The 14,158-nt window shown below is 43.8% G+C and overlaps 1 protein-coding gene across 3 annotated transcripts in view; it reads right to left on the bottom strand.

Annotated features, from left to right (window-relative positions):
* The window catches only part of FAM160B1 (family with sequence similarity 160 member B1), a 36,614-nt gene extending 25,505 nt beyond the window's left edge, over positions 1-11,109 (bottom strand). The window contains exons 1-3 of one of the 3 annotated variants that reach the window (XM_032115912.1): positions 10,889-11,109; positions 2,867-2,945; positions 856-1,025 (exon numbers count right to left, since the gene is read on the bottom strand). In XM_032115912.1, the coding sequence (XP_031971803.1) occupies positions 856-1,025; positions 2,867-2,945; positions 10,889-10,933 (294 nt within the window). In that variant the 5' untranslated portion in view covers positions 10,934-11,109. Of the gene's footprint in view, positions 1-855; positions 1,026-2,866; positions 2,946-10,375; positions 10,462-10,888 lie in introns of those variants that run through there. The other 2 variants (XM_032115911.1, XM_032115913.1) reach the window with 2 other exon arrangements.
* Between the last annotated feature and the right edge of the window lie 3,049 nt (positions 11,110-14,158).

Here is a 14,158-nt window from a genome sequence, read left to right on the forward strand (position 1 = left end):
CTGTTACAGCAACAGGTACTGCAGATCTTTGGTTCTTCCAGAGCAAGGAACGTCTCAGGCTCAGAGAGCCACTGCCCTGCATTGCCTATTTATGTAAAATCAATTAAAAACTCGTGACAATGTGTAGAAGACTGACTGAGAAGGAAACCCTGGAGAGCTCAATTTATCCTTGGAGCAGGATACACCATGCCTCCCTAACTGCATCTGCAGTGTGATACAAAACATTCTAGCACAAGGGCTGCCAAGCTCCTTCACCCCATGATCCACACATTTTAGCTCAGAAGTCTGCCAAGAAAGACAGCAACAAGGATGGACCAAGACATGAAGGTAACTTCATGTGTGCAACAACGCAGACGTGAAGAACCAGACAACACTGCCAAGGTATGAAAGCTGTCTGGGGATCAATCCAAATGAATGCTTTCTGATATGAAAGTCTTTCTGAGCAATAGCTCATCACACTCAGAAAAATTAACTGAAAATTTGTATTTAACATAGCACTTTCCATCCAAGAATCCCTCAACATTTAACAAAGGACAGAGAGAGATAATACCGTCTTTAGAAGCCAGAAAAACACTAGACTGAAGAAAAATGTTTTTCCTACTTCTAGTTTCACCACTGGTATCATCAGAGTGGTGAGTAACAAATCTCAGGGCTGTGTCTCAGTCAGCATCTCAGGGGTTGTCTGAGCCTGATCACGCCTGTAAAAGGCTGTTATTTGTAATATGTTGGTAACATAAGCAAGCAGCTCTTTGCTAGAGTTCAGTGTCCCACACTACCACCTACTGTAGAACTTCAGTCTCTATTGCAACTAGGAGCTCTTACAAGAGATAATCTGCTCTGCTCAGAAATACATACATCAGCTTTTCCTAGTGTGTAGAGGGTCTCCAAAATCTTGTGATGTAGCAAATATTCCATACACGGTCCTGTTTCACCTGACTCCCTCTCATTTTCTTCTTGAACTAGAATATCCAACATCTGTTCCAGGTGAGAAGGAATGTTGGTATCAGTCACAGGAGCTTTGTCATCTAAATAAAAGAAATAGGCAGTTAAGAATGATTTCAAGATTGTCCTCATTTTTAAGTTCAGTTCCAAGTTTAAGACTTATAAACATGACATCCATTTAAAGAACCTTACATACAGTGCAAGTTTTTAACATGTCTTAAATAAAACTTTCAGAACCATATCTGAACAGGTACACTGGAGTATGCATTGGGTAGATACCTGACCTTGCAATGGGGAAAAGGTGAAGTGCCAAAATTCAAAATATGCATTAATTACACAGTCAAAAAAGGAACACTTCTACTGCCAGAGAGAAAGCTAAGGGAGAGAAAGGTACAACTCTCAATCTTCTGATTAGTACCCACTATGTCTTGATATTGCAGCACCTCAGTTCCTTTATACATTGGATAATTAAAGAAATGGCTTTTCTGATGATAACAACAAAGGAAATTCAAACTCTGTGCTGTTTATTCTCCAAAAGCTTTTAAATTCTTATTTTGTACTTTCTGCATTGAAATACAACTCTGTCAAACTTTATGAAGGAAAGGATAAGACACTGATTCTTTTATATTAAAGTCAGAAACTGCAATGGATTTATGCCGCTGGCACTGAGAGATAGCATTCACATGTTGTAGAACATACCCACACATGAAGATTTTCCTCTTTTATTTTTTTCAGCTAAATTCTACTTGAACAACTATCCTGGGGAAATGGTTACTACTGTTTATGCAATAATCTAAAAATAACTTGTCACTTGCATGCAACTGGCAACAAGATCACATAGGGAAACTGCCATGTCAGAGTGATTTTGGTCTCTGCCACAACCTCCAGTTAGCCTGGAGTGTTTTGCTTGAATTTCCTACACATAATTCTGCTCCTACTGCAGCGGACAGAAATAGATCCACTGAGTGGAAACTTGTTTTTCAAAAGACTTCTGAAACTCTGGGAGAGAGGTCAGCTTTTATTCTGCATCACGTCACTGCAGGTGTCAGTTTCCCCTGCCACCCTGTCATTTCCACCTTTGGAAACATCACATAGTGTTCCAAAAGATGGGTATTTAGAAACAAGGGTCACATTGCAGTTTGTACGAGTAAATACTGATATGAACAAGATCATTAGACACAAACACAGATTCAACAGCTCTTCCAGCAGAAGTGCATAACTAATATGCTTGAGGAAAGCATGGCAACATTCACTTTTAAAACATAATTGTTTCATAACTAGGTCCAAAATTAAAAATTTACATGCTGCATAATTGTTTCAAAAAAACCCCCCCAGAAACAGGCAACAGTTTAAGAAAAAGCAACTACAGCCATATTTCGCCATAACATCCGTTTTTTAGAAGAGAAGAATAACATCTGAGTAAGGTTTAACAAAACTTGTTGTCTATGCTATCAAAACACTTTGCATTGAGACAAGACACTAAAGCAAAAATAACCAATACTGAGCACACAGAATCCATCTATGTCTGGTAAAATCTATGACCACAAAATTACTTTTGTTAAAACCTTGCAAAGAAAAAGAAAATCCCTGATGCAAAGCAATAAAAATGTTAACAGCAGGGACTGCATTTCTGCAGCTGTCTGTTTAGATTAAACAGAGTATGTGAAGGCAGAAACTGGGTCAGATGTAAAAAGGTGCAGCTCTCTACACGGTACTCAGGAAACAAGACTTCAACCATTTTTCATGCCTACTTTTAAGGGGTGCAAGTACATGGTATTTTTAATTACTAGTTATTATTGTTAGTATTTTGATTAAAGACATGACTCATTTTAGTACTTCTTAATCTTTACTTTTAAAAACACTGAAATTGCGAATTCTAGTTTTCACAATAAAAAGGCAAACCCAGAGGGCTTTCTTCTTTTACCTGAGGTCTCTATGTAGTAATGGGTGATTGCCTTCCAGTGGTAAACAAAATCTTCTTGTAATGGAAGGGAAGGTGCGAGCTATGGAGAAAAAAAACCACAACAACAAAAACCGGTCAGAAATGAAATGAACATACTTGCTCACAGATTAAATCGAATTTTATCTTATACTTGGAAGTAAAGTGCTGCAGATAGTGCTACAGTTGTTACTCTCTGCTCTTTTTCCTTTAACAAGGATTATGTTCATTATTCATGGCTGAGCCCTATGCCACACCGCCTGCCTTGTAAACATCAGTAATAATCTCTGTGATGTCTCTATCACCAGACAATCTATTTGAAGCAACTAAAGCAATTGCTTCTACAGCAAAGCAACACTAGAAATGTATGTTTGTATTGTTTAGACCACAGTTTTGTCCTGTAGGTAAAAAATCATGTTATTTTACATCTGCTCTTGATGCCTTCTTCCTTTTCTATACGCGCTGTTCTCTTCTCTCAGTCTGCTCCCCTGGTCCCTTAAAAATACCAATTAGTTGCTTCATCCAGTTTTTGCCATGCCTTTTTTCCTGTCAGCCACAACTTCTTTTAAAAGATCTTTGTTCAGTTTTTAGGCCGGGTTTGTTTTTGCTTTTTTTTTTTCCCACATTTTTGTTTTGGTTTTTTTTAGGCCCATAACCAGAGCTTGGCGGGTTGTTCTTTTTTTTAAACAAATATGTTTCTTATTTCATTTCTGCAAGAAAAGGAAGTTTCTTCTTTCCTGAAGGAGTTTGGGATGGCTGGCTGGGTGTGAGCAGCATCCAGGAATAACATCCTGCAAGAAGGAAACACAGCCCCCCACCCAGTCTCTATCAGTACTGCTCCTTCCCCGCTGAGACACAGGTGGCCTGTGGCCCACTACACCACAGGCAGCCTGTGAAAAAGGACGACAATCATTTCACCACTCTGCTCTCCAAAGTGAGAGCTGAGACAAGCACTGAATTTGTGCCCACCGATGTTTTGAGCTGGTAAAATCAGGAATCCTATAGGGAAAACCCCAATCATTCAATAGGTCACAGGAGGATCTGCTGTTATTAAGGCCTAATCCTACTTGCTTGAGGCTTTTTTTTTTTCTTGGACCATCAAGTCCTCAAGTCACTCTTTTACAGGCCATCCTGAAATAGAGGATTATCACTTCACATGATGGCAGCAATGAGCCCTGTGGGAAAACAGAAAGAATCCCAAGTATGAACTGGTGAGTCTGTTTTGGAAGGGTAAGGAGTTGAACCATCCTGACAAGCTACAGAGTCCAGTCCTTCACAGAATCTCAGAGGGGCTGAAGTTGGAAGGGGCCTCTGGAGATCATCCAGTTTAGCCCCGCTGCTCCAGCTCACTCACCTAGAGCTGGCTGCTCAGGAGCATGTCCAGATGGCTTTTGAATATATCAAAGGATGGAGACTCCACAACCTCTCCAGGAATCCGTGCCAGGGTTCAGTTAACCTCACAGAGAAAGGTTAACTGAAGGAAGTTTTCTCCCCAAGAGCTACATATACCACATTTGAGACTAATAACTCTGAACTCCTCTAGTGTCTCCCCATAGGGTCTCAAATGTGCTGAGCTGCCTCAGGTCTTGGGCAAACATAAGCACAGGGCTCACACATAGTCCAGTACAGTATAGGCTCATATAGCCTTTACTGGGTGCTCTTGGTTTCTTTGAAAAAGCCCTGGATGTTTCCCGCATCAGTCTTTTCTTTGCCTTGAATTTCATGACACTTAAATTTATCTTGGTAAAGTTGTAAAGCCCAGTATATGACCAGTATGCCATGCCAAGGTAAGTGCAATGCTAATTGTTAATGGCCCTTTGCACACAGGACTTTGAAATGCAAGACTCTGGAAAAGTAGTGGTGCTTGGCAACTATCTCTGCCTGCATCCTGGGCAGAAATGTGCCCTTGGAAATGGCAACTAGGAAATCAAACTGAGCGCTTATCCTCTCCCTGACAGGCTGTGCACTCACTGAGTCTTCCATGGCTGGGCACTCAGAGCAGCACATTAGCACGGCAGCTACCACAGAGTAAGTATCTGAATGCCCCACACTGCACAAAACTAGTTTATTTTGCTGTGACATTTACTAGGTTATTGAAATTCAGAAGAATAACCAAACAAACTGAAGACTGAGTGTACGATACTGTATCGTGCTCTGTATGTCACATTTGCTGCTCTAGATGCGTATTTCAACCAATGTAATGATCATTTTCTGTAAAAAAAAGCTGTATCCAAACCTCAACACCAGCTGATGAATAACCCAGAGACAACTTTTGAGAAATACAGGCCTTTCAGACCACTCTATTTCCAAAGTAACACATGATGGATAACATTAAAGATTTATCCTTGGCTGATGTGATTTTCCTCTCCACTTCTTCTCGTCTCATCTGCCTCAAGATGAATTTAGTGCCTCTGAGCAGTGCCAGGAAAAGGATTTCACTTCTCAGCACTGTCAATAATTTATCCACCATGGGAGAGAACTGTGGATATAGACATTCTCCCTCCCAACAAATGCCTCTAGGGACTCTCCTCAGAGGTGAAAAAATAATTCAGGGACAGGTCCTGCCCTTTCAAATTAAAATACCCAGTGATTTCAGAGTCTTCTCTGATCAGGACTGCAAGCCAGACATAGCAAACAGAGATACCATTAGCATGTGTGTGCCCCTGTGCAGTGCAGCCTGTTGGGAACATACCATCAGCATTGCCACCAGCTGGACATGTAACCCCAGCAACATTATTCTGAGATAGGTGTTTTACTGGTCAAAAACCCACAAGAAAACAAGCAAGCAAACAAACAAAAATAAAATAAAAAAAACCCCAAGCAATCCTCCTAACTTAAGTATTCAGACAGGAAATCAAGGCAAAGACCAAGACCAAGATACAAAGCCAAGCACTGGAAAGCATTAGGAAACTGTAACACTTGGTTGACATGCTTTAACCCTACTAGGACAGGTAGTACTAATACGAGGTTGTAGTTTCTATTTTAGGATGGATTACTAGCTATCAGCTGAGATGGAACACGTTACAGTTGCCAGCCAGAAAACCACTCTATTGTGTATGGAGATTCTGAAGCAAACCAGAATTCCTTGTGAAGGCCATTAATTCCTGCTACTTGTCTAATTTGAAGGAGTTACCTTAAAAATGCAGTTATTTATCACCACTACATCAGCTGGTTAGAGCATGGTGCTAATAACACCAAGGTTGTAAGTTTGATCCCTGTATGAGCCATTCACTTAAGAGCTGGACTCAATGATCCCTATGGGTCCCTTCCAACTCAGAATATTCTGTGACTCTCTAATTAATCTTGATGTAATTACACATGTGCTTAGTGATTCCTAATCTCAAAGTGAAGTTCTCCTCCTCTGGGGAAAAAAACCCCCATGATCTTCAAGCCTGCAGTAGGTCTTGGTACATGAAATAGCTAAAATTCACCGAACACCACTGAACTGCAGCCCATTGGAGCAGCCATGGATTAGCTCTTCCATCTGGTGCCCAGCTCCAGCAGTTGGGCTTCCTGGGAGTGAGCTGAACTTACCACATGCTGCCTTATCATTCTGGTAACAATACATAACCAATGATCAAAGCCCACTCCTTGAAAAGTGCTGTTCTCAGGAGAGCCACAGATCTTTGACCAGAACTACAGTCTGCTCATGACAAAACCTGTCCAAAATACAATTCCACGTCGTTCTCCAAAGCATACAGAATTCGTGTTTAGGCAAGAAAAAAAACAACATAAAGAGCAGAGAAACTTATATCCATGCAGTATTTAACAGCAATTCTTTTGTGCATGTAAAAATCATTGCCAAATTTTTCATGTATGATTTTCAGAAGTGCAATTCAGTACTGGAAAGGATGGAAACATCAGAAGCTGGTGATATGCCTCAATATCTTTCGGACAAGTTCATAAAGTAAAGAGAACATTGTATAAAAAAATAACAGGTACTGTCTGCTCAGATGCCAGAGTAAAAAAAGAGAGCAGAAACTGGGTCAAAGAGAAGGGAAGGGGAAGTGCATGCACACTGCCCTGACTGACACAGTCACTTGATGTTTTTCTTCAGTCTTACTACTGAACCAGTGTGAATGGTCTGAGAGAAAATGTGAAAAAGGATTAATGCTTGAAGGTTTACTCAATCCTCAGTTGATGAATGCACAGTTTATAATGGCCACTGCTCTCCCATATAAAATTAAGACTGGACATGCTTGCAAGCCATGCATTAAATTTTGTCATCTAATTTGTTAATACCAGCACAACATTAAAACAACAAGTAATGTAAGGTCATTACATCAAATAAAGTGGGTTCAAGAAGAATAAATTATGTTCTGGTCAGTTATGTAGTTCATCATTTTGGTGCACTGCCTGTACCAAATGACTTGGTTTCTTTCAAAGCTGAATTTTGCTTCAAAATATGAACAAAAGCTACTTGAAAGTACAGTGATGTACCAGTGTAAGAGATACTGTGGAATAACAGGCTGGTAGAGAGGGGGTCTCAAGAATGTGCAGCAGACATCAAAATCTTCATTCATTCAATTGAGTGATACAAATATTCCTGTTTGACAGCAAATTGCAAAATTCAAACCAACCAAAATTATATTTTTCCTGCACAGTACACAGCTCAAAAACATCCCTTTCACCTATTAAGGTGAAACATCCAAAAGCCCATATGAAACACAAACGGAAGTCCTTTGAACACCGAGCAGCCACTTCACAGACAAGCTATTTTGTCTAGGGAAACATGAGTGAAGAGCACAAGATAAGAGAAAAATAAGTCTACATTGCTCCTTTGTTATTGTACACTACACTTTGTTGTTGCTGACAATGTAGTGCTCATGGGTAGCCCTTTGGGATGAAAGTATATCAGAAATGCATAGCAAAGAGAAAACATCTTGAGGACAAGCCATATATAAACTGTCACAGATCTAATAATATGAACCCCATGAAGCAACAGCATTTCTATTCTGCCCTGAAGTAATAGAACAAAGACAGCAGCCCTATCCACTATTCTCACCAACACATCCAACCCAATTTAAGGATGCTCTGTTGGCAGGACAACACAGTGGTGCTTGCTCATCTGGATGCTGCACAGAAATCCAAAAAGGGAAAACATATCTAAAATATTGGCAGGATTGACATAAGATGTGGCAAAAAAACTAGAATTCAATGGTAATGAAAATCAGGAATATAGTTTTAAACATTTGGAAAATTTAGGCAGAAAAGACTGAAAGTTCTGAGTTATTCAAGCAGAACTACAGGATCATAGACAGGTTTGGGTTGGAAGGGACTTTAAAAGACCACCTAGTTCCAGCCCTGCTGCCATGGGCAGGAAATTTTCTACTAGGCCATGTTGTTTTCAGCCCCATCCAGGCTAGTCTTGAACACCACCACAACCTGTCTGGGAAACAAACCTTGGTAGGAAAAAATCTTAGTAAAAAGCAACTGACCCCTTATGTTTGCCTCAGCAGCAACTCAGTCCTGTCACTAGGGCAGTCAGTTCAAGAGTCATACACTCACAACAAGTAAAAGGCAAATACTGCCATGTCTATCAGACTGTCAACCTTTGGAACTCCTTGTCAGAGTTCAGAGGGATGGCATATTGAGGGTAAGATAACAACGATTATCTAATAGCATAGGAACTCTTACTGTTAAAATGAATCTCTCTAAAGTCCGCAGGCCTGTGGGCCCTGAGGCAGGGCAGGAGCATTATGTAAGTGATGTGCAGGAGAAAGGACAGGGCAGAAGGGCTACCCAAAACACTCTGATTTAAAGAAGTCCCACCCGTGAAAGCTAAACCCAGGCTCTTCAAGTGCATTTAAGTGTCCAGCTCAGCTAAAAACTGTACAGCTGCAACTCTATCTACTTTGGAGTAAGCACCCAAGGCACCCAAAACCTTTGAGAACTGATATCTTAATTACTAGTTCTATTGCTGATATTCAGGGTTTAGAATCTACTTGAGGCTGCCCAAGTTAAACTTGCTCCCCAGCAAAAACAGCAAGGAGAAATGATGTTCCAAATTCTGTTGGTTCTGAAAACAGCAGGCAGCATCAAAGTGGACTTCGCTAACATTTAAGATTTATAAAGTTTTCATTTCCCCCATAGCAAAGCTAAGCAGACCACATCTTTTTACCACAGGGAGAATGAAACAACTTAAAGCCACATACAGCCCCCAAAGTGGTTAAAAATTTCTATTTCTCAGTTTTGTCTTTGTATTAGTGGGTCAAACTTATAAAGTAAGAAACATTCTTAGTATCTTCCTGCAATTCCCTGTTTCATTCCCAGCGTGTGGTGCTTGGTATTTGTCACAACCCTGTAAATACAACAGTGCAGTATTTACCAGCAGATCCACTATGGTGGGGGTAGCAGGATGAGGCAATTCTAAATTCAACACCAGAGTTGAGCAAGGCCAAACAGCATGTTGCTTGATAGCACTCACTTGCAAAAGGATGGTATCAATCTGTTTCTGGATTTTGGTTTGGTTTTTTATTACCAAAAAAGAGCATCTAGTCCCTACTATCTCAGCTTTTCTCCTTTTCCATTCAGCTGATTCATTTTTCCTATTTTTTTAATCGGATCTCAAATAAATGCAGTTTGTTTATTTTTTGCACACATCAATAGTGTAAACACTCTTCTAAGAAATAACTTCTATTGGATCTCTCAAAATGGTAGGCCTGAAACAATATCTTCTCCACTCCTGCATCTCTCAGTCATCCACTCTTATTCCTGTTATTCAAAATGTGGCACAGCTCACCACAACAAGCTTTCTTTAGTCAGGCAGGCACTAATTTCTGTTTCCTCTCCAATGAAAGCACTGTCTATTGAAGGCATTCATATGTGGTTAGAATGTGTTCAAATAAAACATTTCATCATTATTTAAAACATTTCTTTCCAAATGCCACTACACCACTAAAAGAGCAAAGCAGGAATCTGCAATTAGTGAATACATGCTTAACTTTTAAACCTCAATACTCCTGCAGAACTACAGGCTCACATAAAGATAGGCATATGCTCAAGCGCAGCATCGAAGCATCCATTAATGCACAAAGGCTGCCCCTCAAATGAGGCAGGATTTGTCAAGCAGGCTCTTATTTCAATCATTTGGATTTGGCCTGCAAGCTCTTTTTTCAACAATTTGAACAATTTTTCTTCAACACTTTCCACCTCCACATCCGTATTTCACTGCCAATTTTTAGCAGCTCTTCACACTCAAGTCTCCTAGGTGTGCTGGCTTACTGGGAGAGGCCCCGAAAGGCCCCTGCCTATACTACCAGGACCCCGCCCCACTGAAAACCAAAAAATAAATGGTGTGTCCAGGCACTGCCGATCGCGGCCTGCAGCAATGGCAGCTCCCCAACAGGCCCCGTTTCCTCTGCCCTGCACCGCTGTGCGAGTCCCCGTGCGGGAACCTCCCTGCACACACAGCCCCGCGTCCCCCGGCCAACCTCACCACCCCACACAATCACAAAATAAACCAGGGATGGAAAACGTCGCTTTGGAACTGACAACATCCCGCAGAAGCACCGGAGACGGCGACTATTGTCTGCTGGTCACGACGAGATGGAAATCCTGTGGAGTTTCCTGATTCTCCTCCTTTATTGTTCGTCTCGCTGTAACAGCCGGGTGAGGGCCGGGCCGGGGCTACCCCTCAGGCCCGGCGCGGGGCACCGGGGCCGGCAGTGCCCGGCGGTGACAGCCGGAGGCTGTGCCGGGGCCGCCCGGGCTGCAGCCGCTCCCTCCTCCCCCGGCACCCCCGAGCCTCCACGGCGGCGCTGGGGCGATTCGTTCCCTTCCCGTGCTCCCTGCGGGGCCCGCCCGGGCAGCTCGGCCTCCGCCTTCCCAGCCCGCGGCAGGGCCGAGCCGGGAGCGGGTGCGCGCCCTGCGGGGCCCCGCCGGCAGCAGCCCCGGGGGGCAGCGGGGAAGGGGCGCCGGGCCCGATCCGAGCCCCCGCCCCGCGCTCGGCGCTAGGCCCGGATCGCATCCCCGGCGCGGAGTGGCCGGGCCCACCGGCGGCCTTACCGCCTCCACGGCGTGCTGCAGGATGGAGGTGAACTTGGAGAACATCCTGTCCCGCGACTGCAGCAGCCGCTGCCGGGAGGACCTCGAGAGCTCCTCGATCCGCCGCCGCCGCCGCTCCAGGGTGAGGGCTGCATGCGGGGGCCTGGCCGCTGGGATCGGGCGGGCGGGCGCCGGCGGTGCCTCTCGCTCCCCGGCGGACACCGTGGCACTGACACCGCCGGGCGCGCGGCGGCGGCTGCCGAGGCTCCGGGTGTCCTGCAGGGGCCGCCACCCCCCGCACGCAGCTGGGCCCAGCTCTGCCCGCCCCGCTCCGCTCCGCCCGGCCCCGGGCGCTGCCAGCCGGGAGCGCCGCGTTCGCGGCCGGTCGGGCCGCTGGTACCGGCCCCAAGGGGCAGGCGGGGCGGGACACGGGCAGGGGGCGACACTGCCGGGCTGCGAGCGCGCCAGTGCTGTGCCCCGAGCCACCCCCCGCTTCTGCGGGCACCTCCCGGGCAGAGAAGTGAATAACAGTCACAGAATCACTTAGGTTGGAAAAGACCTCTGGGATCATCGAGTCCAACCTACGACCGAACACCACCATGTCAACCAGACCATGGCACTGAGTGCCATGTCCAGTTTTTCCTTAAACACCTCCAGGAATGGTGACTCCACCACCTCCCTGGCCAGTCTATTTCAATGTCCAATCACCTTCCGTGTGAAGAAATTCTTCCTAATGACCAACCCAAACTTCCCTGGCACAGCTTAAAACTATGTCCTCTTCTGTTGCTGGTTGCCTGGGAGCAGAGCCTGACCCCCACATGGCCACAACCTTCTGCCAGGGAGTTACAGAGAATGATAAGGTCTTCCATAAGCCTCCTTTTCTCCAGGCTAAACAGCCCCCATGCCCTCAGCCACTCCTCACAGGACATGTGCTCCAGACCCTTCCCCAGTTTCTTTGCCCTTCCCTGGACTTATTCCAGCACCTCAATGTCCTTCCTGAATTGAGGGGCCCAGCACTCAAGGTGTGGCCTCACTAGTACTCAGTACAGAAGGACAATCACTTGCCTGGTCCTGCTGGCCACATTATTCCTGAGATAGGCCAGGATGCCATTGGCCTTCTTGCCCACCTGGGCATAGACTGTCTCAGGCAAGGGGAAGGGGTGCCCACCGCCACAGTCCCTGTGCCCAGAGGCTGCCATCAGGCTCCCACAAAGGTCTCTGGGGTCCCTCAGAATCGTGAGGGTGGGGAGACAACTGCCTCCACCCTCCTGCCAGCATAGCATGAATATGGAGCAGCCCTGGCATGTATGGCAAAAAGCCCAGCTTGCTTTCTGCTGAGACATTTTGGGTCTGTCATCATCCACAGGGCCAATGACATCCTCAAGGAAATAACTCTTCACAAAGCAGTGTAAGGGTGATGAGCTCAGAAAGTCAGTGGCAAGTGGTGGAATCACCATTCCTGAAAGTGTTCAAAAAACGAGTTGATATGACACTTTGTGATATGGTTTACTGGGCATGGTGGCATTAGGTCAAAGGTCGGACTTGACAGTCTTGGAGGTCTTTTCCAACCTTAAATGATCCTATCTTGTTGTTGCTGGGTGAGAGGCTGGTGGCGTGCGTGGCATGGTTCTTGCAGGGTACTACAGTTGAGATGGCTTGTGGCAATGTGCACATTGCCCATTTCACTGTTTGTTTGTTGTTTTTTTCCCACACAGAGAGAAGAGGGCTTTATTTCACCTCCGAATCAAATACGTCAGAGAAAAAGATCATCCCTCCCATTTTACAGTGCCACAGGAAAAGCAGAGGTAAAGTGGGGTGAGCAGAAGTTATAGATGTAGCTGGCAAGGATTATGATGTTTTGGAAAATATTTGGACACTGGGAAATTGAAGTAGGAGAACAGGATTGCTTTGGTACTGGGTAGCAGAGTGAAATGCTGAGGAGGTGACAGACCAGTATGGGAAAGGGAGGAGAATCTTTAGTACTAAATCAAGAAAAGTTTCCACATTAATTTTTGGAGGTGAATGAACACCAGCTTCCTCATATGCTTAGGAGCAAGCAGAGAGAGATGAATCAAAATACAGGACAAAAATTGCTGTTCTTTAAATTGTGTCATCTGGGAAGTCTGACTATGACTTGATGCTGTGATGAAGTCTTAGTAATGATTCTGCTGTACTGATTGCTGTTACTACCCCTGTGCTTTGCAGGCATGGAGAGCTACAGACCAAGTACCTGGTGGAAGTAAATACTAGTTGTATGTGGACACCTTTGTTGCAGTTGCTAAGGAGCAGAGCTATTTCCTTCTCAAAATCCGAAAATCCAGATATGTCAATATCAATTTAAAAGACAATTATGTTGGGGTTTTAAAAATTTGCTTATTCTCTTCTTGTCAAGTCATATTCTATAGATGTTCCTAGGAAATGTAAATTTTCTATGTGGGTAGTCACATGATGAAACATCTCTGTGTTCAGGTGATTATTAACTGGACAGGTGCTGCATTTGGAAGGTGTCTCCCTATCTGTTTCTAAGAGAATGTGGTCATTTAAGATGCTTTTGCAATCTGCTTTTTCCTGCAAAAATGTCTTTTGAGTGTGCTTGGGCTTTCCGATCTCTGAGCAGCAGAATGAATAAAGAAACAGCAAGATATCATGAAGATATAAAAGGAGACAGTTTTATAACCATGAGAGTATTCCTAATTGTACTTAACAATTTATGAAGTCATAAATCACAGAATCACAGATGGTGAGGTAAAGCTTTTGTAATGCTTGAGGGCTTCTTATTATTCTAAGAGTGACTGATGTATATAAATGCATTATTATTTAAACAGACCAGTTCATTGTGGTTGAAATTAAGATTTTGGTTGTAAAGTGACTTCTTATTAGGACTTCTCAATGTGAAATGCCTTGCAGTAAAGGAAAAAAAAAAGAAAATATTACATGTAAATGATTATTCCTAAGCTTATTAAACAAATTGAGTGTCTGCATATAGCCCTGCATTTACCAGCCAATAGATTGGGCTTGAATTTGTAGCCATAGCGCAGAATCCAGTCTTTGGTGCTTATATGTCTTGCAAATTGTAGATATATTTTTTTAATGTTCTTTTAAAGTAGTCTCCAATTTCTCAACCGTATGTATGGATTTCTCACTGCTGGGAATACTGGATAAATACTGACAAACCAGTAGTAATGCAAATCAGTGGAAACTATTGGAAAAATTGTTTCACCAGTGTCAGTGCAGAAGAACTCAGCTAAGGTTACATTTTGTTTGGATACTTCTTGTTCTCATTAGGAATGA

The sequence above is a fragment of the Corvus moneduloides genome, chromosome 8 (assembly GCF_009650955.1).
Source record: "Corvus moneduloides isolate bCorMon1 chromosome 8, bCorMon1.pri, whole genome shotgun sequence".
In the NCBI taxonomy this organism is placed as follows: Eukaryota; Metazoa; Chordata; class Aves; order Passeriformes; family Corvidae; genus Corvus; species Corvus moneduloides.